General features: G+C 57.3%; 2 protein-coding genes across 17 annotated transcripts in view; one reads left to right on the top strand and one right to left on the bottom strand.

Annotated features, from left to right (window-relative positions):
• Positions 1-958: 958 nt before the first annotated feature.
• On the bottom strand, positions 959-18159 carry TMIE (transmembrane inner ear). Of its 6 annotated transcripts, none has more exons than XM_033205078.1 (6): positions 17636-18159; positions 13055-13136; positions 9533-11408; positions 5932-6015; positions 2543-2692; positions 959-2241 (listed from the first exon to the last, which is right to left on the bottom strand). In XM_033205078.1, exons 3-6 carry the CDS (start codon positions 9744-9746, stop codon positions 2138-2140), a joined length of 552 nt encoding a protein of 183 aa, XP_033060969.1. In that variant the 5' UTR covers positions 9747-11408; positions 13055-13136; positions 17636-18159; the 3' UTR covers positions 959-2137. The 6 variants fall into 6 exon arrangements, with proteins under 6 accessions (XP_033060969.1, XP_033060979.1, XP_033060989.1 ...); XM_033205088.1 differs by having other exon boundaries at positions 5898-6015; positions 17636-18151; XM_033205098.1 differs by lacking the exon at positions 9533-11408 and having other exon boundaries at positions 17636-18154.
• Positions 17362-26438, top strand: part of ALS2CL (ALS2 C-terminal like) — a 32572-nt gene continuing 23495 nt past the window's right edge. For 9 of the 11 annotated variants that reach the window (XR_004435754.1, XR_004435757.1, XR_004435763.1 and 6 more), the window contains exons 1-7: positions 17362-17432; positions 21614-21741; positions 22794-22992; positions 23405-23470; positions 24225-24390; positions 24933-25064; positions 25709-25828. Coding sequence is in view for 7 of the 11 variants with exons in the window: in XM_033205016.1 (XP_033060907.1) it covers positions 21639-21741; positions 22794-22992; positions 23405-23470; positions 24225-24390; positions 24933-25064; positions 25709-25828 (786 nt within the window). In the remaining 4 variants the exon portion in view is untranslated. Of the gene's footprint in view, positions 17433-21613; positions 21742-22793; positions 22993-23404; positions 23471-24224; positions 24391-24932; positions 25065-25708; positions 25829-26438 lie in introns of those variants that run through there. The other 2 variants (XM_033205054.1, XM_033205064.1) reach the window with 2 other exon arrangements.

Below are 26438 nucleotides of genomic sequence, written 5' to 3'. Positions count from 1 at the left end.
CCAGCTGGGGTGCAGCTGTCTGGGTTGGAAAGTGGGTGCTCTTTCTGGGATAACTGGGAGTCAGGCTTTCCTTAACTTTGGTTGATTTCTGACAAGAGGCTAGAATATAGCCTTTCATTGCCCCAAAGAGCCATAGTGAACTTTGACCCTTTATCCCTGTCCCCTGTCTGGACACAGTGGAGTCAGACGTTATTCCAACCCTCAGCAGCCAGGCCTGCCCATAAAAGGCTCGTGGTGGCTCCATGTCAGGGGGAGGGCAGGCGGAGCCCAAGCCTGGACTTCCCCCAGTCTTCAGCAACTGCTGCTTTGTATGACCCTGAGTGGCCCCTACCCCTCTGGACTTCTGCTGCCTGGCCGCACAGGAAAATTCTGCATAAATAGAATGGCCTTTGTCACTCCTATGTATGAGAAGCCCATGGGTTGGACTCCAAGGGCAGAGGTTAGTCAACTGCCTCCATCTGGTGTCAGAGTCCTCAGCTTCCATGATGGGGCCTTTTGCCATCACTCGGCCCCTCACTGCTCCTAAGACCCCATGTTATATATATGCCTTCCTCATCAGCCTGGATCACTCTCCTCCCTGTACAATGATGATTCAGGTCCAGGTCAGGAGCCAGGTTTGACTCTTCTGTGTCCCCAGCACTGGGCACAGACCATCACAGGTCTATTGAAAGTCATGAACACAGCCTTGTGAACACAGCACCCAGAGAGCTGGCGGCGTCCCTCCCGAGTCCTGTGCCTGCCTCCGGGGTGGGCCCAGGTGACTGCAGCTGCCCCTCAGCCTCTTGGCTCCCATTTCTCCCTCTATCTCATCCTAATTCAGGCTGAGGGAAGAGTCAGGGAGGGGACTTTAGCCTGGTCTGAGCCATCTGTCACTGACTGCCCATCACCCTCCGCATAAATGCCCCAGGAATAGCGCATCCTGAGGGGTCATCTCAGGAGGCTGTTTTCTAGGCCTGGCTCTGAGAAGGCACTCAGCTTTATTCACAAATCTCTGCAGGCTGCTTTTCCAGCAGGTTCCCCTGGCTCAGGAACCTCTGGTGTCTCGAGACCTTAGTGTTCAGGCCTAGGTTTCAGAGCCTTAGTCTGTTCAATGCCATCTGGAAGCACCTCTGTGCATCTTCCCTCCCCCAGGTGCTTCTGGTCAGAGATGCTTCTTTTAGGTGCCCATAGTGGGAAACAGTAGAAGAGGAAGCTGCAAAGAAGCTGGCACTGTTATGGTCAGCAGGTGGAAGGTGCTGCTGTGATCTCCTAGGGCCCTGGGACCTCCCAGAACAGCTGGGCATAGAAGGGGCCACCAGAACAGCCCGAGGTCCCCCTTGGCTTCTTAAATATACTCTGATTCCCAAGAGGGGCCCAGACCCCAGCTTTCTTTCCTGCACCCTTTAGCCCACTGACCCTAGCTCTGTGTACCCCTGACCCAGCCCTGCAGCCCACAGCCCCGAGCTCGAGCCCCCGGGCCTCATGCCGGGCCTGGCAGCAGCCTCAGCTTCATCACAACGTGTGAAATGATGGTCACCCATTGCCTTGAGCTTGGTGTCTGCTGGGCTGGGGGTTCCATTTCTGAAGCCACCTCTACTCACTCCCTTGAGCTGGATCCCTGCCAGGCTTGCGGAAGTCTCCTCTCATCAGGGCTCCTCCCTGGCCAGACAGAGTCCCTCCTGCTGCCACAATGTCCTCCAGTGACCCTCTCTGCCTCCTCATGGCCAGTCTGGGTGTGGCCTCACACCCTGACCCATGCACTTCAGCCATTTCGCGCCAGAAAGGGTGGCTGAAGTAACCCCTTATCCTGTTACTCCTTCACAGCCACCGCCATCCCTGGCAGAAAGGGTGGGAGAGAGGCAGGTCTGGGTGGGGAGAGCAGTGTATCTCCAGAGGGACAGTGGCACCATACCACCTCTGCCGAGGCAGTACCCATGTGGATGGGGCGAAAGGAGCCAAGTCTGGGCTGGGGGGCAGGACACCTACTAGATTGTTTGGTTCCTGCCCCTGAGGGGCCATGAGGATGTAGCCATGGGCCTCAGCTTCCCTCTATGACCACAGCCTCTGTGGTCCCCAAATGAGCTCAGAGTCCAACATTCCTGGACCCTGGCCACAGCTTGAGCTCCAGAGCCTGCTGCCCAAGCTGTCCAGGATGTCTTCATTTCTCTCCTTTCTTCTTCTTGGCCTCATTCTTCTCATCCTCCTCTACCTTGATGGCCACTGTGTCCACACTGTCCTTCTTCTTCTTCTTCTTCTTATCCTCTGTGGGAGGGGAAAGAGACCATGTGATGGTGGTGAGACAAGGTCCTGGGGTCTGACTGTCCCGAGGGGAAGAGCCCCAGAACCTCCTACACCCTGCCTTTTCCTTCCTTCTTCCTACCGGGGAATAGGCTCTTCATTCTATTTGCCTCATGCCAACCAATTTCTGTGCTCTGGTCTCCAGGGGCAAGGTTGGGGCCCTTCCCTGAACCTGCTGTGGTTGGAGCAGAGGAACAGGGTGACTCCAGGCAGCAGGGCTGAGGAACTGTCTGGCATAGCAGGGCTCGAGCCAGGGCCAGCTCACCTCCTGGGACTTCTGTGAGCTCATTGAGGGGTGGCACAGTCTCCAGCTTGTCTGTGTACATCTTGGCTGCCTTTCGCTGCAGGTACCGGGCTTCAATCTCCTTCCGGGTCCGTGGCACACGACAGTTGAAGACACAGCACAGGGTGATGACTGTAGGGAGGACAGAGCAGGCTTGGCTGGGGCTGGGATTCAGACATCCCAGGAATGGCACCCGCATTCCTTCAGGCCCACCCCCATCCACCCACATGTGTCTCACCCACCAAACTCTGGCAGGAGGCTCAGCATCTTGACAAGACCCCTGTGGACCCTATGATGACCAAGGTGGCTTTCCTAAGCAAGGCTGACTTCATGGAGCTGCACAGGCCCCCATGCTTGGAAGGGCCCCTGGCTAAATTATGTCACTAGTCCTGGTCCTGAGGGCCTTTCTGACTAGACTGAGAGTCACTGGAGGGTAAGGCAGAGGTCTGCACCATGACTTAAGCCATAGCTTCCTGGGGGCCATCCAGCACTTCCAACCCAGGCCTCTGGGTGTGCAACTTAGCTTCTCCTCCCCATGCTACTGAGAGCTGGGCCAAAGCTGCCTCAGTCATGAGAGGACGTGGCTCTGCATGTCCTCCTCAGCCTCCCAGGACATCCCTGGGCTCTCCCTGGCTAGGGCAGGAGCCCATGAGAGGGCACAGACCCTGCCCTGGGGCGTTCACCTCAGACGGAGTTATTTCAGGAGTGGTTTTCCGGCTGAGGGCAGCTGCACCCACGCCAGTTGGTCCAGGGCATGGAGCTGGCCTGTCTAGTGATGGGCAGGGCAGGTCAGGGTTGCCAGGACTTGGCTGGACTGAGTTTATTTTTCTAAGGCCCCCACAGCCTGACCACCTTGGCCCCAGTCCTAGGGGAGGGGATGGAGCTGGTTCCTATTATAAATCAGACGACCAGACATAAATTCTGGCAGACTCCTGGGGGCAGAAAGGCCCAAGGAGGATGAGCTAGGTCTATTTTGGGGAAGATGGATCAGATCTATGTACCCTGGACTGGAGTACCTTCTGGGGTCATTTTATGCAAACAAGGGAGAACCCCTTCAGACAAATATTGTGGTCCCACTAGGTCTCACCCAGGCTCAGAATAAAAGAAAAAAAAAAATCAATGAATGAATGAATGGGATGATCTCAAAGCCTTTGCTTCGGGGAACAGGACTGGACTCTAGAGTGAATGAATTGGGGAGCCAACAGCATCCAGGCGTACACTTGGAGGAGGGTGCTACACAAGGCCCCAGCTGTAGATCTGAGTGTCCGGGGGTGGACCTGAGTAGACAGCAGGTCTTATCCAAGAAGCTGGGTCCTAGATTTCTCCAGAACCTGTGTCCATGCCTAAGACCCAAAGCTGGTACCCAATCCTAACCCTTTTGGTTTAGGCCACCTCTTCTAGCCACCCACCAGGAACCTCCTTGGGACCATGCCCACTCAGTCTCCATGCAAGCTGGTCCTAGGCCGTGGGAGGCTGGGGCTTCCAAAGGCGCTCAGTGGGCAGCTGATGGCAGCCAGAGCAGGGCTCAAACACCGCCCCTCACTTCAGGCCTGCCCCACACAGCCTGGCCTGGTTGCTTCTCTTCAAAGAAGCGAGACACAAAGAGCTTTGGGTCAAGTTCCAGGGCCCAGGCAGAGGCTTGGGATATAAGTCCCTGGGTCTGGAGGAGACCTCCAGGGGCACCCCATCTAGCCCCATCCCCTTTTCCTGCAGGGCTTTGAGGTCAATGCTCCAATAACAGCTGCACCACGTAGGCCCAAGCAGACTGGGAAGCAGGAAAAATGTCTCCCCCCAGGGAGGGAGCTATGTTATCCCCACTGCCTAGATCCTGCAATGGAAGGTAACAAGTGCTGCCTGCTGCTCAGGCGTCTTGGGACTATCGCTTACCCTTTCTAGGAAATGGGGTTAGAGATGGTCTGTGCGGTTGATGGCCGAGTGCTACTTGGGGTCTGACACTGCAATTTTCTCATGTGGCCCCAGGCATCTTTGTTGTGTCTTGAGGCCCATAGTGCTCTCCCTGCTGCTCCCTAGACCTGCATCCTAGGCTGTGCCCGTGGCTCCTGTAGGGCAGATGAGCTCCCAGCCCTGCAGCGGGCTGTTTCCCTCTCTGGACACCTGGCTGAGGTTGCAGGCACACCTGTCTGTCTGTGGGGCCTCCACGAAGATGCCTGACTGGTTCTCAGCTGCGGCTGGGAACAAAGCACAGGCTCTTGCTCAGATGGGGGGGGCGGGGATTTTCTGCAGGGCAGATATTTTCTCTTGGGATGGCACTTCTGGTGCCAGGAGAAGCACATGCAAATCAGATGTCATGTGTTCCTTGGAGCCCCTCACATCTGGGTGGGCTCTCTGTCGACCACCCAGCTTTCTGGGGCTCCCCATCTCGGGACAGCTCCGGCTGGGACTAAGTGCAGCTTTCGCCTCCCCACCCAGGTTGCACTCAGCAAATGTCCAGTTGGGGTCATTTGAGACCCTGCGTGAGGCTGCATTTCCTCCAGTCTCTGCTTACAGTATTCTCTCTGCCCAGAATGCCTTTCCAGCCTCCCTTCCTGCAAAACCCCATCCACCCTCCCACCGGGACCCTCCTCTGTGACGCCTTTGCAGGGGAGTGGGCTGCTTCTCCCTTTACTGCCTGCATTCCCCCACACTCTGCTTTTGCCTCGTGGGAACCTCTGTCAGACTGTTTTGTGCCATGGCAGCCTCCCCACTCGGCCTCTGTCTCCTGTGTCTTTCTGTCCCCTTCCCCACCTCCAGACCTCCACCCTGAAGGGAGGGCTAAGGGGAGCAGGCCAAGCCCATTTCTGCTGTGACTTTGCATCAAGAAGCTCCCAGAGCCCAGGAGAGGAATGGGTTTCCTGCTTTTAATTGAGGCGGGTGTGAGTCATTCCCGGAAAATGGTATTTGACAAGGCAGGGATCGAAGCCTGGGAGCCACATCTGCCGGGCGTCTGGGGAGCCTCTAGTGGAGGATGGCCTTGTTGGGGCTCCTGGGTGTGGGCCTTTAAGCTGGCCAAACTGCAGGAAAAGCATCAGGAGGCCAGCCATAGGGAAAAATGACACGTCCTCGTCCTAGTCCTCAGTTCAGTGGAGTTCCCTGTAATTACCATAATTGCCATGTGGCTACCTCCCTGGGTCCGGCAGAACACTTCAGGTCACCACCGGCCTGTCAGCCCTCCACAGGGAGTTTGTGAGGATCAGGAGGTGCCAGAAACCACTGTGGGTCTCCTGCGGGTGCCTGGCCTACTTGCACTGCCCGGAATTGCTGCTCCAAGCCCTCTGGGGGCAGGCAGTGCTGCGTTCCCACTGCAGTGTGACGGAGAGGGAAGGGAACAGCTACTCACTGATGGACAACACGAACAGTGAAAAGATGCCCACCACGTGCCACAGGCGCATGTCCCAGAACACCACTGTCTCCTTGGTCAGCGGGGGCGGCTTGGGCTTGGGCGGGGCCGTGCTGGGCTGTGGGTCAGGAGAGAGGGGAGTGAGTTAGGCAGAGGCCAGCTGGTTGGAACCTGCTGAGAAGGGCCCAGGTCTCAGCAAACACTCAGCCCAAGCATATCAGAATCTCCTAGAATCAACTCTCTTAAGCATGCACTACCAACACCCTAGACCTAGGAAAGTTCCAGATTTAGAGCAAGAGAACTGAGCAGAGCCAGGGATTTGAAGTGGGAGGGTGGTTGATGCTTGGGGAAACCAAGGCCTGGAGGAGCAAACATGGATGGCTTGTCCTGGCCAGGTTCAAGACCCCTACGAACACATCCTCCTACTCCAGTCCTGGGCTCCACCCAAGCGGATGGGGTCTCAGGACCAAGGCCAGAGACAAGGTAAGGCCTGGGGGGTGCTGGTTGACTGGCTTTGCTCTCACATCTCCCCAGTGAGGGTGAGGTGTGGAGCTAGGAGTCAGGGCCTCATAGTTCTGCCAGCTGGCCTGGACCCCTGCCAGGTGGCCTCCTTTGGCCGCCCACCCTACTAGGAGTCACTCTCTGAACAGAAGACTGCCAGAGTGTCCACAGGATAGGCACTGAATAAATAAAAGGCCTGCAGTGCTGCGGCGACACCTGGAGGCCAAAAGGCAGAATCGTGGCTATAGCAAGCCTGAATAGAGCAGAGCCAGACACTCCCACTTTCCAGGGGGATGTGACCCTGCCCTGGGGGACTGAAGGGATAGGACACTGCCTCAGGGTCTAGAGGACACAGTCCTGCCCCAGGTCTGAGAGGACACAGCCCTGCTCCTGGGTGTCTAGGGGACAGAGTTCTGCCCAGGTCTGAGGGGAGACAACCCTGCTCCTGTCTGTCTAGGGGACATGATCCTGGCCCTGGGTGTCTAGGTACATGCTTCACCCTGGGTGTCTAGGGGACATGGTCCTGCCCTGGGTGTCTAGGGGACATGGCCCTGGCCCTGGGTATCTGGGGACATGGTCCTGCACTGGGTGTCTAGGGGACACAGTCCTCCCTAGGTCTGAAGGGACATGGACCCATAGTGTGGAATTTGAGTAGATCTGTCCCTGACCAGAGATGGATATGACCCCATGTCTGTCACTTAGTGTGGCTGAGGGGTAGGGAGAGGGATCTGTCCTCTGAGGGAGAGAGAACCCTGGGGCATATGAGCGAGATGTTGTCCCCTGATTACCAAATAAGGACAGACACGAGTAGTCCCTTCTGGTTCTCTGAGAAGAAAGGCAACCTGCAGTTCGACCATCCAGTCCTTCTTCCCCAGGTCCATAAACATGGATTAGGCATCTGTCATGAGCCAGGTGCTTCTTCATCTAGTGCATGCCACCCTTCAGCGTGGGTTGCAGAACTCAAGAGAGGATCAGCAACCTGTCCTAGGTAACCCAGAGGATCTGTGGTCTGGGATTGGTACCTGATTCTCAGGCTCTTTTCTCCTTGCCAGGGTGAGCTATTGACAAGATGACACCATTCCTCAGTACTGTCCCCTGGATATATGTGAGGGGTCAGACATGTATGTAAAGTTGGGGAACATGTGTGAGGTTGGGCACACGTGTGGTTGGTGTGCATGTGGGTCTGGTCAGGGACATGTCTGTGCCATTAGGGTTAGGGGCTTGGTGGTGGCAGCTGCCCTAATTCTAAGGCCCAATGTGTTGGCCCGACTGGTTGTATGACTGGAAGACTCTGAGGGCCATGGCAAAGTTCTCAGGTTCTGAGCCAAGGCAGCTCACTTCCTACACATTCTTGCCCCAGCCCTGATGTGGGTGGAGCTGGGCCTACTCTCACTGATAGGGGTCTTGGGTGGACGACAGCAGGTAACAGCCTGTCTTCTCCTCATGGTGGGCCCTGCTTGGGTCTGATTTCTGGAGCATGGAGGCCACCACCTCCTTCAGGGCTTCATGGGCTGATGGAGGGTGATGGTGAGCCACACAGGGCTGAGGTGGGTGGTGACATGGCCCCCAGCCCTGCCCATGTGTCTGCTGCTTCCGTAAGGGAAGAGCTAGGGCTTTGCTCAGGCTGTAGGCAGATGCCAGGCAGATGGCCTCCAAATGCAATTTCCTGTGATGAACTGGGAGAAGATGAGCTCCTGGGGGTGAGGGAGAAGGGTCCTTGGCTCAGAACTGACTTAACCCCACCCCCAGCTTTCTGTCTGCACCTAGGCCAGCTCAGTTTCTGTACCCAGGCCTCAGGGCAGCCTGTGAGGGGCCCAAGTATGCCCCACGGGGCTCAAGCAAGCATAGCTCCCCTTACAGGGACACTGGAGCTGACACCTGACTCTAGCCCAGCTTCATGGTCACGCCCTCTGGGCAACAGCAGGGACATGCTGCATCCGGATTCAGGGCTCTGTCCCTATGTCCCCATCAAACCCTCCAGTTCAGGGCTGTGTCCCCCCATAATGACCTCCCCATGGCTCTGTCCTCCCTATCCCACACTGTCCCCATGCCCCCGCCACTCAGGACTTCCCTGGGCACCTCTAACTGCCTCTGCATTTCTGTTTGCCTGCTCCTTCTGGTCCGCCCCTGCCTGCACAGCCTGCATCCCCTGCTCCTCCCTTGCCTGGGCTCTTGGGCCTTCTCCTTTGGGTCTCACAATCCAGAACTCTAGGTCTGGTCTGCCAGCTCCCTTGTTGGCTCCCCTTTCAGGCTCAGCAGGAGTGGGGTACAAGGGGGTTAGGGAGGCTACAGATGGCCCCACCCTTCCTGGCGCCAGCCAGGCTCTGTCCAACCACCCAGCCATCCTCTCCACCTGCTTCTGTGCTATCTCAGCAGCTCCTCCCACCTCTCCCACTGTGTGCCTGCTTCCAGTTTACCCTCCTTTCAACCCAGAACTCATCCTGACTCGTCCCTGAGCAGAAACTTTCTAAAGCTCCCGGTTATCACCAGGACCAAGTCAGACTCCCCAGTCCCTGGGTCCTGCCCTGCCTGCCCCTCTGGACCTAGTGCTCCACATGGCTTCTCTGTAAAGGGTCTCCTCATCCTGCTGCCCCCACTCTCCAACTTGGAATGCCCTCATCTCTATCTTAAGGCTATGTCTCCCCCTCCATTAGACAGGGGTCCCTGGAGCATCTCTGGAGATAGAGGCTGTTACCTCCAGAAGACCCTAAATTCAGGGTCTAGATCTGCTCCATCAGACTAGAGGTCCAGAAAACCCAGGGCTGTGCACCTCCCTGCCAGTGAGACCAAAGGCTGGAGGATGGGGACCCAGGATCCCCCATCAGTCCGGGTAGGGCTGTGTCCCCAGTCAGACTGGGAATCCCTAAAGTCAAGGTGAGTCTCCCCCGTTCAGACTAATGTTCCAGAAATCAGGGACTGTGCCCTTCCATCAGACCAGAAACCGCAAGAGTGGGGCTGAGTCTTTCTCACAGCCTGGCAGGGCTTGGGGCAGGGCTGCATCGCCCAGGAGACTGGATCTCCCAGGGCAAGAGAAAGGGATCAAACAAGCTCCAGATCAGAAAGGCGCCCCCTCTCCCCCAGCGCCCTGCCTGGAGGGTGACAGCCTCCCCAGTCCCTCCGCGCGGCGGCCTCACCTCCACCAGCTGCCCGGCAACCCCCGCGAGGCACACCCCGAGTGCGGCGCCGCCCAGCACCCAGAGGGTCCCCGCGCCTGGCTGCCCCGCCATCTTCGCGCCACCGCGCCGCTTGCGGAGCCCAGGGAGGAACGGGCCGGCCGCAGGTCACTGCCCCTGCCAGTCGGCGCTCGGCGGCGGCGAGCTTTGGCCACGGGTAGTGAGCGAGCATCATTTATTCATCCTCAGTGTCAGGTTCCCGCGCCTCCCGCCCCCGCCATCGCTTGGGTGGAGGGCCCGCCCTCTCCCTCCCGGGAGATCGGGCTGCAGGCTCCCCATCCCTGCCCCCACCTTCCGCGCCCCCAGGGACACTGAGGTGGGGGTGGGCGGGAGGGAGGACAGGCTGGAGCCAGGTCCCTAATCAACAGGTCCCCCTCCCTTCTGCAAATGGGCCTCAGTTTCTCCATCTGGGACAAGGGAGTGGGGCTGGAATCTGCTGATCTAGAAGGCCCTTCCCATTCTGTCATGCTAGATTTGAAAAATATACTGGATTTGAGTTTGGAGGGGGCAGAGCCGGCAGGTTGCCATGGTGACAGGCGCTCAGGGATGTCCTGGTCTTTCTGGCCTGGCTTCCTGCCCAGAGGCGGCTCTGGTCACCCTGGACACCAGAGCCGGAGAGCAGGAGACGGTATGATCAGAGCTGCCAGCTGGCAGTGTTACGGAGAGTTCCAGAAGAAGCCAGCATCTTCAGCCCCACAGGACAGAAGTGGGCCGCCCCTGGAAGGGCTGGAAGACCATTTTCTGACCCTGACTGCCCTCAATCTCTGCCCCAGCCCGAACGCTGACTCTGACTTCAGTCTAAGCAAGGACCCCGACCTCATGCTGAAGTTGACCCACACTGCACTCTGGCCCTGACCCCATGTTGAGCCTTGACAACTGAGGGACAGAAGGAGGTTCTGAGGAAATGTAGAGACCTGGGGGAGGGGCTGAAGACTTAAGAAGAGGAGTGGGGAGGCCTGGAGTTGGTAGACTCCTCCTCCCTCCTTTCTTTCCTTCCTTCCATTCTTATCCTGCTGCTGAGGGTTGGAAGAAGCAGCCCAGGTGTTGGGCCCTTGGAACTCTTATCACCAGGGACACTGGTGAAGGTCTGTGCAGGCTGGGGATGGGCCAGCAAGGCCTGCCCTGAGAACCGGGGAGACCTTGTGGCTCCAGAGTCCTGTGAGGTTCTGGCCTGGACATGCCATGAATGGGCAAGGACCACAGCAGGCTGCAGCAAGGAGCAGAGGGCCACCTGCGGTCACCAGCCAGTGTCAGGGCCTGGAGATGACAGCCAGGCAGGAAAACGAGAGCTGCTGGAGAAGGACGGTGGCCCAGGAGACCCATTGAGGAAACGCTCAACAGTGGGAGGCAAAATCCGGGGAATGAGTGGGCTGGGCCACCCAGTCCTCCCCAGGCATGCCCTGGCCAGGCAAACAGGAACTCTGCTAAAATCCAGATCACTTGTTACAGCACTCCAATCCCCACTTCCTCATGCTGCTGCTCACAGGCCAGGCTAGAGAAAGCCACACTGACCAGTCAGGGAGGTCACCCTCGGGACATGGGGTCAGGGAAGCTGGACAGGGTGAGGACTAAGTGAGCCTGTCAGTGATGCATTGAGCAAAGCATTACTCCTCTGTTTGTGTTTCTTATCCATGCAGTGGGGAGGGCGAGACTCCCATGACTGATGTGAGGATGATATGAATTAATGAATATGGGAGTGCTGGCTCTCCTTAGCAGGACAGGTAGCACTCTGCTGCTTATAGGCTCCCAATCACAGCTCAGCCAAGGGGAGAGCTATTTCTGTTTTCTGTAAAGTTCATCCATCCATGAAGAAGTAGGGCAAGCCCAGTGAATAAATCTGAAAGAAAATACAATCACATGCATCCCCCGGTGTCCCCTGAGATGGCCCCTGCTCTGCGTGGGTTCCACTTCTCTGCAGACTCCTGAACACAGCTGAGATCTCACTGTACACTATTTCTGTGTACTGTACACTGGGTACACTTTTGTACCCAGAACTTTTTTTAACCAACTCAAGTACTCTAGATCCTCCTTGACCCCACCACAGCCAAATACTATCACACGGGCTTCAAAGTCAAACTGATTGAACTTAAATAGCAGGGTGTCCCAAGAGTCTCAGTGCAGTTTTAAGCTTTAATAACCTCAGAAGTATAAAATACAAATGTATAAGAGACACCAGTTAGCCAGGTGCAGTGGCTCATGCCTGTCATCCCAGCACCTTGGGAGGCTGAGGTAGGCAGATCACCTGAGGTCAGGAGTTTGAGACCAGCCTGACCAACATGGAGAAACTCCATCTCTACTAAATATACAAAATTAGCTGGGCGTGGTGGCACATGCCTGTAACCCCAGCTACTCGTGAGGCTGAGGCAGGAGAATCGCTTGAATCTGGGAGGCGGAGGTTGTGGTGAGCTGAGATCGTGCCATTGCACTCCAGCCTGGGCAACAAGAGTGAAACTCTGTCTCAAAAAACAAAAACAAAAACAAAAAAACACCATTTGAAAGTTTAAGTTTCCTTTTGTGCCTCTGGAAATTAAAGTCGGCTGAGTGTGGTGGCTCATGCCTGTAATCCTAACACTGGGAAGTTGAGGTGGGAGGAATGCTTGAGATCAGGAGTTTGAGACCAGCCTAAGCAATATAGTGAGACCCCTGTCTTCCTAAAAATAAATAAATAAATAAAAATAAGAAAAGAAAAGAAAAGAAAAAGAAACAAGTCATTCAAAATTCACAAAACTAAAGTAGCATAAAGAGAATTTAAACAAACTTTCAAAAAAATTTTTTGGGAAATTTGTAGCTTTATATGTCCTAACTTCTGAAGTTGTTAAAGCTTAAAACTGCACCAAGGTTTCTGGGACATGAGCATACTGACAGCTGTGAACCCTCAGGTGGGCTACCTCTCTGAGCTTTAGTCCCTCATCTGTAAAACAGATAAAATTCAGGATCATGGGCCAGGTGCAGTGGCTCACACCTTTGGGAGGCCAAGGTAGGAGAATCATTTGAGCCCAGGAGTTCGAGACCAGCCTGGGCAACATAGCAAAATGCCATCTCTATTTTTTTTAAATTCAGTATCATGCACCAGCATATCACAAGCCTTCATTAAATGCTAGTCATTATGATTATTATCACTCTTGTTAAAGGCTGTGTGACACTACACTGTATAAAAACTCAACAAGGACCAGGTGTGGTGGCTCACGCCTGTAATCTCGGCACTTTGGGAGGCTGAGGTGGGTGGATCACGAGGTCAGGAGATCGAGACCATCCTGGCTAACACAGTGAAACCTTGTCTGTACTAAAAATACAAAACATTGACCGGTAGCACGTGCCTGTAGTCCCAGCTACTCGGGAGGTTAAGGCAGGAGAATCGCTTGAACCCAGGAGGAGGTGGTTGCAGTGAGCTGAGATGGCGCCGCTGCACTCCAGCCTGGGTGACAGAGCAAGACTCCATCTCAAAAAAAAAAAAAGAAAAGAAAAGAAAAGAAAAAAACCTACCTTGTTGGATCTCTGTCCTATTGTTGGACATTTTCATTGCTTCCAATTCTCCAGTATTAAACACCACGTTAACGCGAACATCCTGAAAGTTAGAGTTTTGAAAACTCTCTCAAACTGTATCTTTTCCTCTGCTCGTACACCAACACAACAATCACCCACACAGAAGTCTTCTGTGATCAAATGTGTGGGTTTTTTCCCTAAATGCCAAGCAGCAGACACCAACTGAGTGCCTTCCAATTCAATTCTGATAGGATCTACCTGCAGATAGTGTCAGATCCCACAGATTGAAGCCTCAGTTCCCAAGACTGCCCACCCAGCCCCAAGACACTAGTCACCAGTCTGGCCTCTGGAACTTCTGACCAAGAGGCTTCACGTTGGGGTTCCTACAACCTCCTCTTTGGGCTTCATTTGCTGGAGTGGGTCACAAAACTCAGGGAAGCACTGACTTACTTTTACTGGTTTACTGTAAAGGGTATTACAAAGGATACAGGTGAAGACATGCACAGGGCGAGATATGGAGGAAGGGGTGTGGAGCTTCCATGCCCTCCTGGGCATGCCAGCCAGCCCCCGCATGTTCAGCCATTTGGAAGCCCTCTGAACCCTGTCCTCCTGGGGTTTATGGAGGCTTCATAACATCTGCATTCCTTCCTCCCAGAGTATAGGACAGGACCCTGTCTGCGGAGAGTCTTAAGATTCGCAATCACAAAGGTGTGGGAAGATTAGGGTCCTGGCTTGGGGCAGGCGAAAGCAGGGCAGGAGAAGGTCAGAGAGATTCCATTTCCTGGGGCCTGCCCTGAGGCCCAACACATTATAGCCAAAGACTGTAACAAGGGCAATGGGAGCTATGAGCCAGGAGCTGAGGATGAAAATCAGTACCCAACACCACATGGGTTTTTTTTTCCTCCCATCTTTGAGGGACTTTACATCTCTGAGGGCTTTTCAGTAAGGAATTTAAGCTCATAGAGGGTTTATGCCCTGCCTAAGGTCACACAGGAACTATGGCCTCCAACTCAGCCTTTGCCTCCAACCCAGGGCACTGCCCAGTGTCCAGTGCTGTTTCTGCTCTTAGGAGGACCTCATCTTAGGAGGCCCCCACATCCCCCTGCACCTCAAAATCACTTGGGCCCATCATATCTGGAGTTGGGGAGCTCTGGACTCCAAGTCCCCCAGCCTTGATCCCTGGAAGACAGTGTCCCCTCCATACATGGTGCTGTGAATGCTGGCCTGCAGAACCCTGCTTCTCCCTCCTGTACTATTTTTAGCTCCTGTGAGCTTCCTGTAGGGACCCAGTCCAGCCTCCAGGGCCTCTGGATTGGAAGCTATGAGCAAGGCAGGGGGTAGTGCCCAGAGGACCCTGTGGAATGTTCTCTCCTGGAGCCTGAAATTCCAGGGCTTAAGGTTTAGCTCTGGGGAAGCTGGGGGTAGGAAATGGGGACCCCCTAGTCACAAAGCTAGGCTAGGATCCAGGGACTCAGCCTAGGGTGGGGGCGGGAACTGGGCAGCCTAGGCCTGTGCCACAGCACCTGGGGCCTGCTGGGAGTTGGCTATCCCTGACCTCACTGGCCCCAGGCTCAGCTCAGAATAGCTGTGGGGCTTGGCCAGGCCTGCGCCAGACCTGCGTGTACTTGAGCATGTGCCTTGTGTACTAAGGCACTGGTGCACACGGGAGTGCGTGTGCATTATGCATGCAGCTTTGTGTGTGGCTGGGTGTGAATCTCGATGGCTCCAGAATCACAGGTGCCATTCACATACGTGTGTGTTCCCTGGAGCAGTGTGCAGGTCTGTGTCCCTGCGGATGGGCATACGATCTGCACACACGTGCCTAGGGCCGCCACTAGAGTTGTGCAACTTGGAGTCCTTGCTAGTGGGTTCAGTGGTAGATGGGTTCATGTGGACTGTGGAATTGTATCTGTGTGCAGTGAGTGTGGGTCGGTGTATACACATCTGTGGTAGGATTGGCCAGGGGCCCTTGGTTGTGTTGCAGGGGACTGAAGGCAGGTGGACTCAGCAGAGGCTGTCCTTTGGGCACTACCAGAGGCCTTACCTGACCCCAAGCCAAGAATGAGCTGGAAGAGAGGCTGGGCAGGTCTTGCCCCATTTAGCAGATAGGAAAACTGGGCTTGCAGTGTCCATGAGGTCACACAGGGAATAGGGGAAGGACTGGCCTGCTGCCCAGAGCTCAGTCAGCCTTCCCATTCCCCTAGATGTGGCTGAACAGGAAGTCTGGACTCTAGGGAGGAAGCCGTGGGAGCCCTTCCCTTCCTGCTTGAGCCCAGGCAGCACTGCCTTCCCTCAGCTGCACGTGCAGATGATGAGAGTGAGGCCTAGAGATACCTAGCATAAGATCAGATCTGTCCTGCTCAGGGCCCTGCCCCACCTGCCCCTGTCTGTCACAAGCAGTGAGGCCATATGCTCCTCCTGAGGCCATAGCCTCTCTCCAGCCCTTGCCTCCCTCCCAAGCCCCAGGGATGCCTGGTGGCCCATATTCATGCTCTAGGGGACCCATACCCATGCTCTAGGGGACCCATAGATCCTCTAAACCGTGCTCATCCCTGAAGGAGTCCCTTGAACCCACCATACCCCTCTTCTGAGTCCCACATAACCCTGAGAAGGAGGTGCAGGTAAGATATTTCACCAGCAGGGGCACTGAGCCACAGAGAGGCCGCACACTGCCTGTGATCGCACAGTAAGAGGAAGGCAGCACAAGGCCCCATACCAGGTCTCTTTCCAGAATGTTCTGCTACCTCCCACTGCCCCACAGGCACACAGAATCTTGGAGGCCTGTTTAGAACCTGAAGCCTCAGTTCATTCCACCTGCTGGGGTAGTGGCTCTGCCAGGCTGTGCTGTAGACTCAGGGAGCCAAGTGCCCCAGCAGACAGTCCTGCAGGCCATCAGGGCTGTGAAGGGGGGGGGGGGCAAGGTCCGGAGACTGGGGGTGGAGGGCATGAGGAGGGGAGGCTTTCCCAGAGGGCCAGAGGGGACACCTCACTCACCAGAGGCCTCCTTTGAGGCAGCCCCCACCCACCAACACAGCAACACCTCTACCAGAGGAGCAGGGCCTTTGGGAGTGGAGTCCCTCAGGCAGCAGGGGTGCACGAGGGGGCAAGAAAACAAGGCTGAAAAGGGGGAGACCAGAGCTAGGACGGGCCTTGGCAGTGTGCGGAGGTATGGAGAAGCAGAAAGGGGCACCTCTGCATGACTGGGACCCAGGAAGAGAGCAATGTGGGGTAAGAGGGTGAGGTCGCTGCCGCCTGCAGTCACTCAGGCAAGGGTCCTAGTCCGGAAACCCTCCAAACCTAGGGTGATGGGCAGCTTGGCAGATGGTAAAACTCCCACCTGGCGACAACCCAAGGGAGCCAGGGGGTGACCCTGGCAGGCCCCAGGCCCCCATTTACCTCCACTGGGGGGGTCTTCAGCCTGGCAGGATGGGGGATGCCTCCCACCTCCTCAGTAGGGGGCTGAGTAGGGGGCTGCTGGGCCACCCTTTCTGCTTTTCTACAGCCGTCTTGGACCCTGAGCCTCCTCCTCACTGGAATCTGGGTGCCACTGACAGCAATGGGTGACTAGCCTGGTGGCCAGAGGGGGACCAGGCCGCTGACGGGGGCCTTCTTTGTTACAGGTTTCAACTACGTTCCCTCCCGCCCCCCGGGGAGTCTGTCCCAGACCAGTCTTCAGTCCCCCTTTCCAAGGTCTCAGGCCTTCGCACAAAACACACCCGGCCGGCTTCATGCTCTGCTAGGCCTGTTCAGACTCAGGAGTGGGGAGGAAAGGGGACTTCCCCAAGGTCGCACAGGAGGGGCGGCCGGCCGCGGACACCCAGCCCAGGAGGCAGCAGGGCGCCTCAATATACCCCTCTATCGGCTCCAAGTTCCACGAACCCACACAGCGCTCCGCGTGTGCCGGCTTCTGTGACTCAGGGCAGACCGGGGAGGTCACGGGGCTGCACCACAGGCTTGCAGAGCGACTGATTGGCGGGGCGAGGTGGTGGCGCGGCGGCGGCCTCAGAGCCTTGCAGGGGAAGCGGGAGTGCGAGAGGCGAGCGGGAGTGCGAGAGGCGAGCCTGAGTGTGCGCGTGGGTGCGTAGGGGTCGGAGGGGTCAAGTGTCCCACTTTTCCTCCCCGCGCCGGGTCCCAGGGGCCTCTGCATCCCGGGGGACACCAGAGGGAGACCTCAGGAGAGGCTTGGGGCGGGGGACGGATCAATGCCGCGCGCCACCTCCTCTGTGGCCCGCCCGTGGCCCCTGCAACTCCAGAACAACACCCGGAGGCGGGGCGGGGCGGGGCTGGGCGAAGGGGGCGGGGTTGGCAGGGGGCAGCGTTGGGGTGCGAGCTCGGAGTCGCGCGAGCACTCCAGGCGCGGGGCAACCACAGCGCTCAGGTAAGGGCGCGACGGAGGGCGCGCGTCTGCGGACGGGTGTCTGTGCTCCACGCTTAGCCAGTCCAGGTGGGGGCTCCCGCCTTCTTGGCTGCCGCGGTCCTCGCCCAGCTCCTTGGTCCCAGCGGCAGTCATCCCCTCGCCGTCCGAATCCCTCGTAAGACCCCGTTCGGTCCCCACGGGGCTCACAGCGTAGTCCTCCTTACCTGGCTGCTAGCCGGCTAGGGTTTGGGGCAGCGCCCCGGGCCTGACCTGAGCCGTGGTGCCAGGGCCACAGGGCCCCAGCCAGCAGGAGAGACTGCCAGGAGGAGGTGACGCCGGCTGGTTAGGGCGGAAGGGCCCGACCCGGGATTCCAGGAGGTGGCCTTTTCGCATGGGAGTGGCATGGCAAATGCCTGGCCGCCGGAACAGGAGCTCGGGTCTGGGAAACTCCAGCGACTGAGTGTGTGCCTGGGCAGGGAGAGGAAGGGAAGCTGGGACATATGCGACAGCAGGGAGGGGTGCTTGCCTAGGACAAGAGGCTTGGAGCCACGGAGGGGCCGGGGAAGGGTGCAGCGGGGAGAGGCGAGCTTGAGACTGAGGGATCAGGTGTGACACTTCAGTGCCCCCTCCCTTGGGCAGTGCGTCTCTCTACTGTCCCCCACTGGGCGGCAGATAACGAAGAGGCTTCCACAGCAGCCCATGAAAAAGCCTCCACAGAAGGCAGAACTTCCCTGCCTGTTCAGACCAGGAAATACCAGAGTGAGTGAGTGTCATGGCAAGGTGTGTCAGGGACCTGAGGAGGCAGACCTGGGAGAGGACAGGGGAGGCCCCAGTGACCCTGCCGCGAAGGGACCTAGTGTGGACAGAGGCCAGGAATGCAGAGGAGAGACCAGGTCTGGCTACTGGTTAGAGTGCCACAGGGGCAGCCGCTGATTCACCTGGGCACGCCGTGACTGGCCAGTTCTGTCCTCACCCCGCCCAACCCCACCCCACTCCGTGGGGAGCATCAGGGCTGCCTGAGGATAGCTATGAGGCAGGGCCCTGCCAGGATCTTGCTCCGTGCCTCAGATGAGTTGCCCAACCTCTCTGAGCCATCTGGCTAGGTGAACCTGGTGGGCTGGAGCCAGAGGTCTGGGTCTGAGCCCTGCACAAGTTTTACAGATAGGGTCTCTGGGCCCTCCCATTGTTCCTGGGCCTCTGTTTCCCCGTCTGTACATTGGGCACAGCCTGCCACTAAGGAACTTTCGAACTGGAGAGAGGGAGAGGGTGAGGAAGTCATGCCCTTGACTGGAAGGGGGAAGCTTAGGATGGGACAGGGGTTGGGGAGGGGGGTACTCCTGCAGGACCCTCCTCATATTAAGGTTCAGCACCTCCTCCTCCTGCCCTGCGAATGTGCACACTCATGCACATTTACGCTGCTTCACCCCTGCACTTACACTCTCCTCATCACTTCCAGGATGAAACCCCAGACTCCCTAGCCTGGGAGCTGGGCCCCTCAGGGTCACCTAACTAGAATCCCAGCTTCCACCACAGCATTCCCCCCACCCACTGCCTTACCAGCCATGCTTAACTTCTGCCCGTTCCTCTGGGTGGTGTGACTCAGTTTCCCGGGGTTAGAGATCCCTTTGGGGCCACAGATGTGGAAGACTCCCAGATTAACAGTTGCCAACTTGAATCTGGAGGACTCACCCCAGTAGTCGTAGGCTGCTTTGTGGGGTGCGGAGTCTAAGGACCGGATCCCCACACCCAGAGAAGCCCCCTTCCACCTGTTTGTCCTTTTGAGGGGAGACTTAAGTAGTTTGAAAAGCTGTAATCTGCTTTGGCTGGGCGCAATGGCTCACACCTGTAATCCCAGAGCTTTGGGAGGCCAAGATGGGATGATCACTTGAGGCCAGGAATTCAAGACCAGCCTGGTCAACATAGTGAGATCCCATCTCTAAAAAAACAAAACAAGAAGAAATAGAAAGAAATACAAATAAAAAGAAAAAAATGCTGTGATCTTGTTGAACCCTCATTTCGGAGAGGGGGTGGCTGAGGTACAGAGAGGAGTAAGGCTGTGGATAAGTTGAGGCATGGCCAGGGCTGAGCAGCCAGGTGAGGGCTGCTCCTGGGGGAGCAGCTGAGACTGAGCAGTGGGGACAAGGGACAGGAAGCCTGAGGAGGAGGGGCTGTCTCCAGGGTCAGAGAGCTCCTTGCCAAGGTATGGTGTCACCTGGGGTCGTGGTGCTGGCCCCCAGAGAGTGTAGGGATGTTGGTGTTCAAGTCTTCCTAACAGCCAGTTATTTACTGCAGTAGTAACTTGCACTGATCTGGTTCTTGGTCTGCATCTCCCATCCTAGCCTCACCCTTTCTTCCACCTCCCCAACCAGCCTTGGCTATCCTCACCTCTTAGCTTAGACCCCAGCTGACTGCCAGCTAAGAGTGGAAAGGTCATCCCCAAAGGGCCTTTCCATTCCAGCAGTTTCGGGAGACATGGGTGAGAGTTAGGTGGGCCTGGCTGCACCCCTATTCCCTTGGCTGGGCTTTCATGGTCTGCCTGAACTGACCTGGAGCCCCCTGTGTCCTGGGGGCCTGGGTCTGCCTCAGGGGCCCACAGAGGGAGAAGAAGCTGCAGCACAGAAGTTGCAGCTGGGTGTCTGGTGGCTTCCCCTTCCTGCCTCTCCCTCTGCAGCCTCACCCTCCGAAGCAGCAGTAGCAGGAAAGGTGGGGCAGGAATGCCTGGCCTGGGCCCTTGGCCAGAGCTCTGAGGGACCCGCCCCACTCCATTCCAGAGCCAATTCACTGGGAGTTGTAGGCTCTGCCAGGGGCCTGGGATGCCCCCGTGACACTCTCGGGGCGGGCTGGCGAAGGGAGGGCTGAGACCCCTTCCCATTCACCCTTTTAGGTCTGCCTGTGTCACCTGCCCATCACTGACTGCCCTGATTATGTCCCCTGCCCCACACAGGTTGGCTAACTCCAAAGCCCAGCATGTCAGAGACAAGGAGAGAGACAGTCTGCGGGTCTTGGGCTAAAAGACCCTGTAACTCTCTGCCCCAGATACCTGATCAGGTCGTTTGGGCAGATGAACTTTGCCAAGTGAGGGTACCAGGGTCTGGTGGGGGAGGGCTTTGTTGGAGTAGAGGCTGTAGCCTGGCTGTGGGGGTGGGTTTGAGCCCAGGCCTCTCTTTGCCCCTCCCTTTAGGCAGGACACCACATTCCCAGGTGATTCCTGCCTAATTGGAAGGTCTCTCTCACTCCAGGGCAGAAAATCCCAAGGCTCAAGCCCACCTGCCCACCCCGAGGGCCCCCATCCATCCAGCAGGCACCCCTCAGGGTGGATGGCTGTGATCAGTGATCCCTCTGTCTGGTTGGGGGACCATGGAGGGTCCAGGCTCCCATGCACATTGAACTCTCTCTCACTGCCTGGCACCATCTCCTCTGCAACTGTCATATGTTTATTCCCCCAAATGTTACTTTGGATCCCATCATTACCTTGCTCTAAAGTCTTCTATGGCTGTCCATGGGCGACTGAGGCACAGCGAAGCTGTGGTCCTTCGGGGTGCTGCTTGGTGGGCCGCCCTCAGAGGCTGGGCCCTCACACCTATGAGCTTTACTCTCAGGGTTCCCCTACTTGCTTGCTGGGTCCTCCCTTCCTTTTCATTTCTTGGCCATCCTTCGTGGCTCTAGCAGGAGGCCTCCAGACTCCCCCATACCTCCAAAACTCTCCTTGCGTACACGGCCCTGTTGGGTGACAAGGAGTCCTGAACCATGGGCTAGAGGACAAGGCTGAGCTCCTCTGACAGCATGGCCCTGTTTATAGAGACTGCAGAATCCCTGAGGGGAGACTTGATGGAAAGGGGCCAAGACCAGGGCACCACTAACACTACCCTGGGCACTTGGGATCCATGGTGGGTATTTGAGCGGAGGAAGGAGCAGGCCAAACTGGGCTTAAAGAACATCTACCCTTTGGGGAAAAAAGGGTTGCTTCCCTTGGCGGCTCTGAGCTCTCTCTCTCCTTCAAGGACCCCTCCGCTGGGCCCAGGCAGGGAGCAAGGCAGGGGTCAGTGGCCAGTCCAGGAACTCCCCTTTGAGGTGATATGGGCTCACTGCTGAGTTCTGATATGGGTGATCATGGATCTTGCTTCTGGGCACCCTGCCTGAGAGGATGGGCACTGGCCTTGCTCCTGCCCGTGCTATCTAGCTGTAACCTGTGCCCTACATAGGAGGCCCTGAGTCTGGCACCCGGCCATGTGCAACCCTGAGGAGGCAGCCCTGCTGAGGCTGGAGGAGGTCTTCTCAGCCACCCTCGCCCGTGTCAACAGCTATGTCCTCCAGCCCCTGCTCCCAGCTGGTGAGTCTAGGCTCTCTAGTGGGGAGGGAAGGGCACTGAGGAATGATCCCAGGGACAGGAGTCCTACCTTGTTGGACTCACTGAGCCACAGCTTTCTCAACCTCAAATAGGAGTGGTGACACCTGGTATCAGCATCTTCTGATGGAGGTGGTGCGATCTCGGCTCACTGCAACCTCCGCCTCCCATGTTCAAGCGATTCTTGTGCCTCAGCCTTCTGAGTAGCTGGGATTACAGATGCCTGCCACCATGCCTGGCTAATTTTCATATTTTCAGTAGAGACGGGGGTTTTACCATGTTGGCCAGGTTGGTCTCGAACTCCTGACCTCAAGTGATCCGCCCGCTTCAGCCTTTCAAAGTGCTGGGATTATAGGCATGAACCACTGCACCAGGTCAGACTGCTCCTTTCTTAAAGGAACCCTGAGGGGCCAGGCCATGAACCTACCTGTAGCCCAGACCAGGCTGTGCAAAGAGATGGAATTCCTCGTCTCCCAGGGTAAAAGACTAGAGACTGCCGTTTGCTTGAATTTTCATCTTGCTCCCACCTAGGGCACCTGGTGGTGCCGGGAGGGGAACAAGACTGACTGGAACACAGGATGCCTAGGTTTTACTTCCAGCTTAGGTCTCACTTGTGAGGCCTTGGTCAGGTGCCTCTGTGCATCTGTGAAATGGCAGAGGACTGTGTGACCCTGTGGACTCCACATTCTGGATCTGAGGAGTCCAGGATGAGGAAGCCCAGAGCCAGGGGGGAATTCGTGTGTGTACTTAGTTCCCTGAGGCTGTCAGGTCAGGGTTGTCCCTGTTGATTGAGGAGGTGGGTGTGCACCCCTATTTCCTCCTCAAGGATGCTGCCCACTGCTCCAGCCTGCCCTTCCCCTGCTCAGCTCTAGGGTTCACCAATTCTGTCCTGTAGATCCCAGGGATGCAGACCCTGCCACAGCTCCAGGGCTGGCAGGTGCTGGTGGCCCTCATGTGAACACCCGGGGCTTCTGCATGTTCCCTGGGAGACAGAGCCCACGTCCTCCACTCACAGTGTGCCTGTGCTCCTGCCCCAGCCCCAGAGCCCTCGGATCCCTGGGGCAGAGAGTGCCTGCGGCTCTTGCAACAGCTGCACAAGAGCTCCCAGCAACTCTGGGAGGTGACGGAGGAAAGTCTGCACTCACTGCAGGAGAGGCTGCGCCACCCGGACTCCACCAGTCTGGAGTCCCTGCTGCTGCTGCGAGGTGCTGACCGTGTACTGCAGGCCCACATAGAGTAAGACCACTGGAGGTGGGGCTGGGGCTCAGCCCTGGTGTCAGAGTGCCACCTGGCATTAAGGTTCACCTGGGGGTGGGGCTCACATGGATCAGGGTTCAGGCGAAGGTTTGGGCTCAGTCCGTTGTTGGTGCTCATCTGGGGTCAGCCTCACCTGGGCTTGGGTGTTCACCTGACAGCAGGCTCAGACACTCCAGACCTGAGGCTTGGGACCTCCTAGGGAAGAGAGACTGTATCTTAGAATTGTCTTGTTGGCCCAGGAGTCGAGGTCTCCAATGCCCAGAGCCAGGTCACTGTCTGGGCCCTCAGGGCTGCAACTGATTAGTGGGTGGGATCTGGGGATCCAGGGACCAGGGGCTTAGGTCTGGGGCTGAGGACTGGGTTTGCAGGGTGTCCCCTGTGCTGCCTGCAGGTACATCGAATCCTACACAAGCTGCATGGTGGTGCAGGCCTTCCAGAAGGCAGCAAAGAGGAGAAGGTGAGCACAGGGCTGGTGCAGTGGCCCCTGATGGGGCGGGAGTGCCTGAGTGAGGGTGGGGTCAGGGGAGCCCCCTCCCCAGAGCAGTGGGTGTCACAGCCCACGACTCATCCTGGAGGACTTCTGGCTCTACAAGTCTGCACTGATCCACACTGGAAGAGAAAGAGGGAAGGCCCAGTGAGGCCAGGAACAGAATCCAGACCCACTCCAGCTGGGCTGGCCTTGGGGCAGGGAAGGAGGGGCATTCCTTCAGGGTGGATGGTTGTGATCAGCAATCCCTTCACACTCTGAGATATTGCTCCTAAAGCTGTGAGGGACCCAGAGAGCAGGGGTAGAATCATATCTTGGGAATGAGGACACATGGGCCCAGGGCCGAGCTGGGGCAGCACCTTCATATTCTACCCACTGCCCCACCAGCAGAAGGGGAGCTGTCAGGGAGAAAAGGGCAAAGTCTGGCCTAGATTCAGGCCTCTCGACCAGCCGGGACCAGGACTGGGCTAGGGAAGATTCCGATAAGCTCCCCGCTCCCTGGCTGCCCTGTCCCCCTTCAGCATCACCCCACCCAGGAGCTGGTGGTTGGGTGATGCTGAGGGGGTACTGTGTTGGGGGTACTGTGTTGATCTGACAGGGTAGAGGTTTTGAGCCTGGGGCTGGTCTTGGGGTCTGGGGGAATTAGCTGGGGCAGGGAGGTGGCGGTGTGGGTGCAGGAATGGAGGAAGGGGTGAAGGTGGTGTGTGGCCCTCTCTACACACAGCGAGTACTGGCGGGGCCAGCGGAAGGCGCTGCGGCAGCTGTTGTCAGGTGTGAGCTCAGAGGGCTCGGTGGGCGCATCGCCGGGCCAGGCCCTCCACCAGCCACTCACTCATCACGTGCAACAGTACGTGCTCCTCCTGCTGAGCCTCGGGGACACCATTGGGGAGGTGGGTACCAAGGGCAGCAGCATGTGGGGAAGCCGAGGGAAGGGAGGGATAGAGCCCAGACTCAGGGGACTCAGCCTGTACTCAGGAACCCTAGTACAAGAAGGACTCAGCCATGCCGGGGGATGGGAGAGAGTTGAGGGAGTTACAGTCCTGTCCTGGGGTTTCCAGGGGACATGGGGGACATGGTCCAGCCCTGAGGAGGGGGTCCGAAGGCATGGTTCTGCCCGAGAGAATCTTAGTGGATGACAGCACTGCCCTTCCTTGCGGTGTCTGAGGCACGTGGCCCTGCCCTGGTAGAGCCAGCAGAGACCCAGAGAGCAGGGGTAGAATCATACTTGGGAATGAGGACACATGGGCCCAGGGCCGAGCTGGGGCAGCACCTTCATATTCTACCCACTGCCCCACCAGCAGAAGGGGAGCTGTCAGGGAGAAAAGGGCAAAGTCTGGCCTAGATTCAGGCCTCTCGACCAGCCGGGACCAGGACTGGGCTAGGGAAGATTCCAATAAGCTCCCGGCTCACTGGCTGCCCTGTCCCCCTTCAGCATCACCCAACCCAGGAGCTGGTGGTGAACGCAGTCACCCTCTTTGGGAACCTGCAGTCCTTCATGAAGCAGGCGTTGGACCAGGCTGCAGCTACACAGGCTCTCTGGCACACCCTGAGAGGCCGGCCGAGGGTGAGTTGGGGGCCTGAGGGGCAGTTAGGGAGGGGGGTCCTTTTTGGGCGTGGAGCTGTTGGGGACCTTGAGCTGCTTGCTGTATTCTCCAGGTCTCAGTTTCCCCATATGGAAGGGGGAGTGATGGCTGAAGCAGGAGGCTGTAAAGTCCCTCTGTCCAGCCATTCTTATCTGTATGCTGAGCATGTCCTGGGCCAGATCCTGACCTGGCCTAGGGAAGAGGCAATCAGCAGATTGCCTCTCGCCTGGGGATGTCACCGATCACACCCTTGCGTCGCTGCCCACCACGGCATGAATTGCCGCTGCAGGGAGGAGAGTCCCCTGGGCCCCGAGGCTTGGACCTGGTGTGGAGAATTAGGAGACTGGGTGGAGGAATGAGAATTGCAGAAGGGAGGCAGGGGTGGCTGAGTACTGGGAGAGGACTGATAGGGGAATGGCTGGGGCCATGGCACAGAGATGTGGGAGGGGACACTGAAGCTTCAAGAGAGCCAGGAATGTATCATCAGTGCATTTCTGTCCATCACTCCAAGTCTCCTGGAGGAGGTCTGTCGGGGGTGCCTGGGGTACAGGGGGAGGTGGCAGAGTGGCTGCCAATTTGCAGGAAGAGGTGCCTAAGCCTTGTACTGTCCTCTTTGCCCCACCAGGATGTGCTCTGCACCCCTGCTCACAGACTCCTTCAGGACAGCCAGGACGTACCCGTGACGGTCGCACCGCTGCGGGCTGAGCGTGTGCTGCTCTTTGATGATGCCCTCGTCCTGCTGCAGGTGGGGGTGGGGCTGACCCGAGGTCTTAGGGCCACAGTAGGGTTCTGGGGTCTGGTTGGGAAAGGAGCAGGAGAGGGGCACGCTACTGGGACTGAGAACGTGGGCTTGGAGGGATAGTCAGGGACAGAAAGGCATTGTGTTGGGGAGGGGCGGTCCGCTGGAGCTGTCCCCAGAGGAGCATGGGCTGAATGGAAATTCGGTCCAAGGTTTGTCCCGGCTTCAGCCCTTCCCAGCTGGTGTCCTTGGTTACATGTCTTCACCTTCGTTTTCCCATCTGGAATGTGGGGTCATTATTAGTGAATTTGTTCCACAGTAGACACCAGACAACTCTTAGTTCCCATTGTACTCAAATGAGAGAGGAACCCCAGACAGGAAGTCATGGGTGACTGAGGGGTGACTAAGGAGGGCTGGATGAGAAGGCTTCTAGAGAAAAGTACCCCACAGGAGCAGTGCCTGGGCTTTCAGCATTGTGGAAGTCAGGAGGGAGCCAGGCCTGGGGCTGGGGATTGTTACATGGCCAGTCACCAACTCTGGCTCATCCCCCCAAAATCATGTTGTCCTGGTGAGGTCCACAGCACTGCCTTCTCTGCCCCTTAGAAGGTTGGCCTGG

Source organism: Trachypithecus francoisi, unplaced genomic scaffold, assembly GCF_009764315.1.
Source record: "Trachypithecus francoisi isolate TF-2019V2 unplaced genomic scaffold, Tfra_2.0 Lachesis_group0, whole genome shotgun sequence".
NCBI lineage: Eukaryota > Metazoa > Chordata > Mammalia > Primates > Cercopithecidae > Trachypithecus > Trachypithecus francoisi.
Note: the sequence above shows the minus strand (reverse complement) of the source record. Positions and strands in the feature narration are given on the sequence as shown.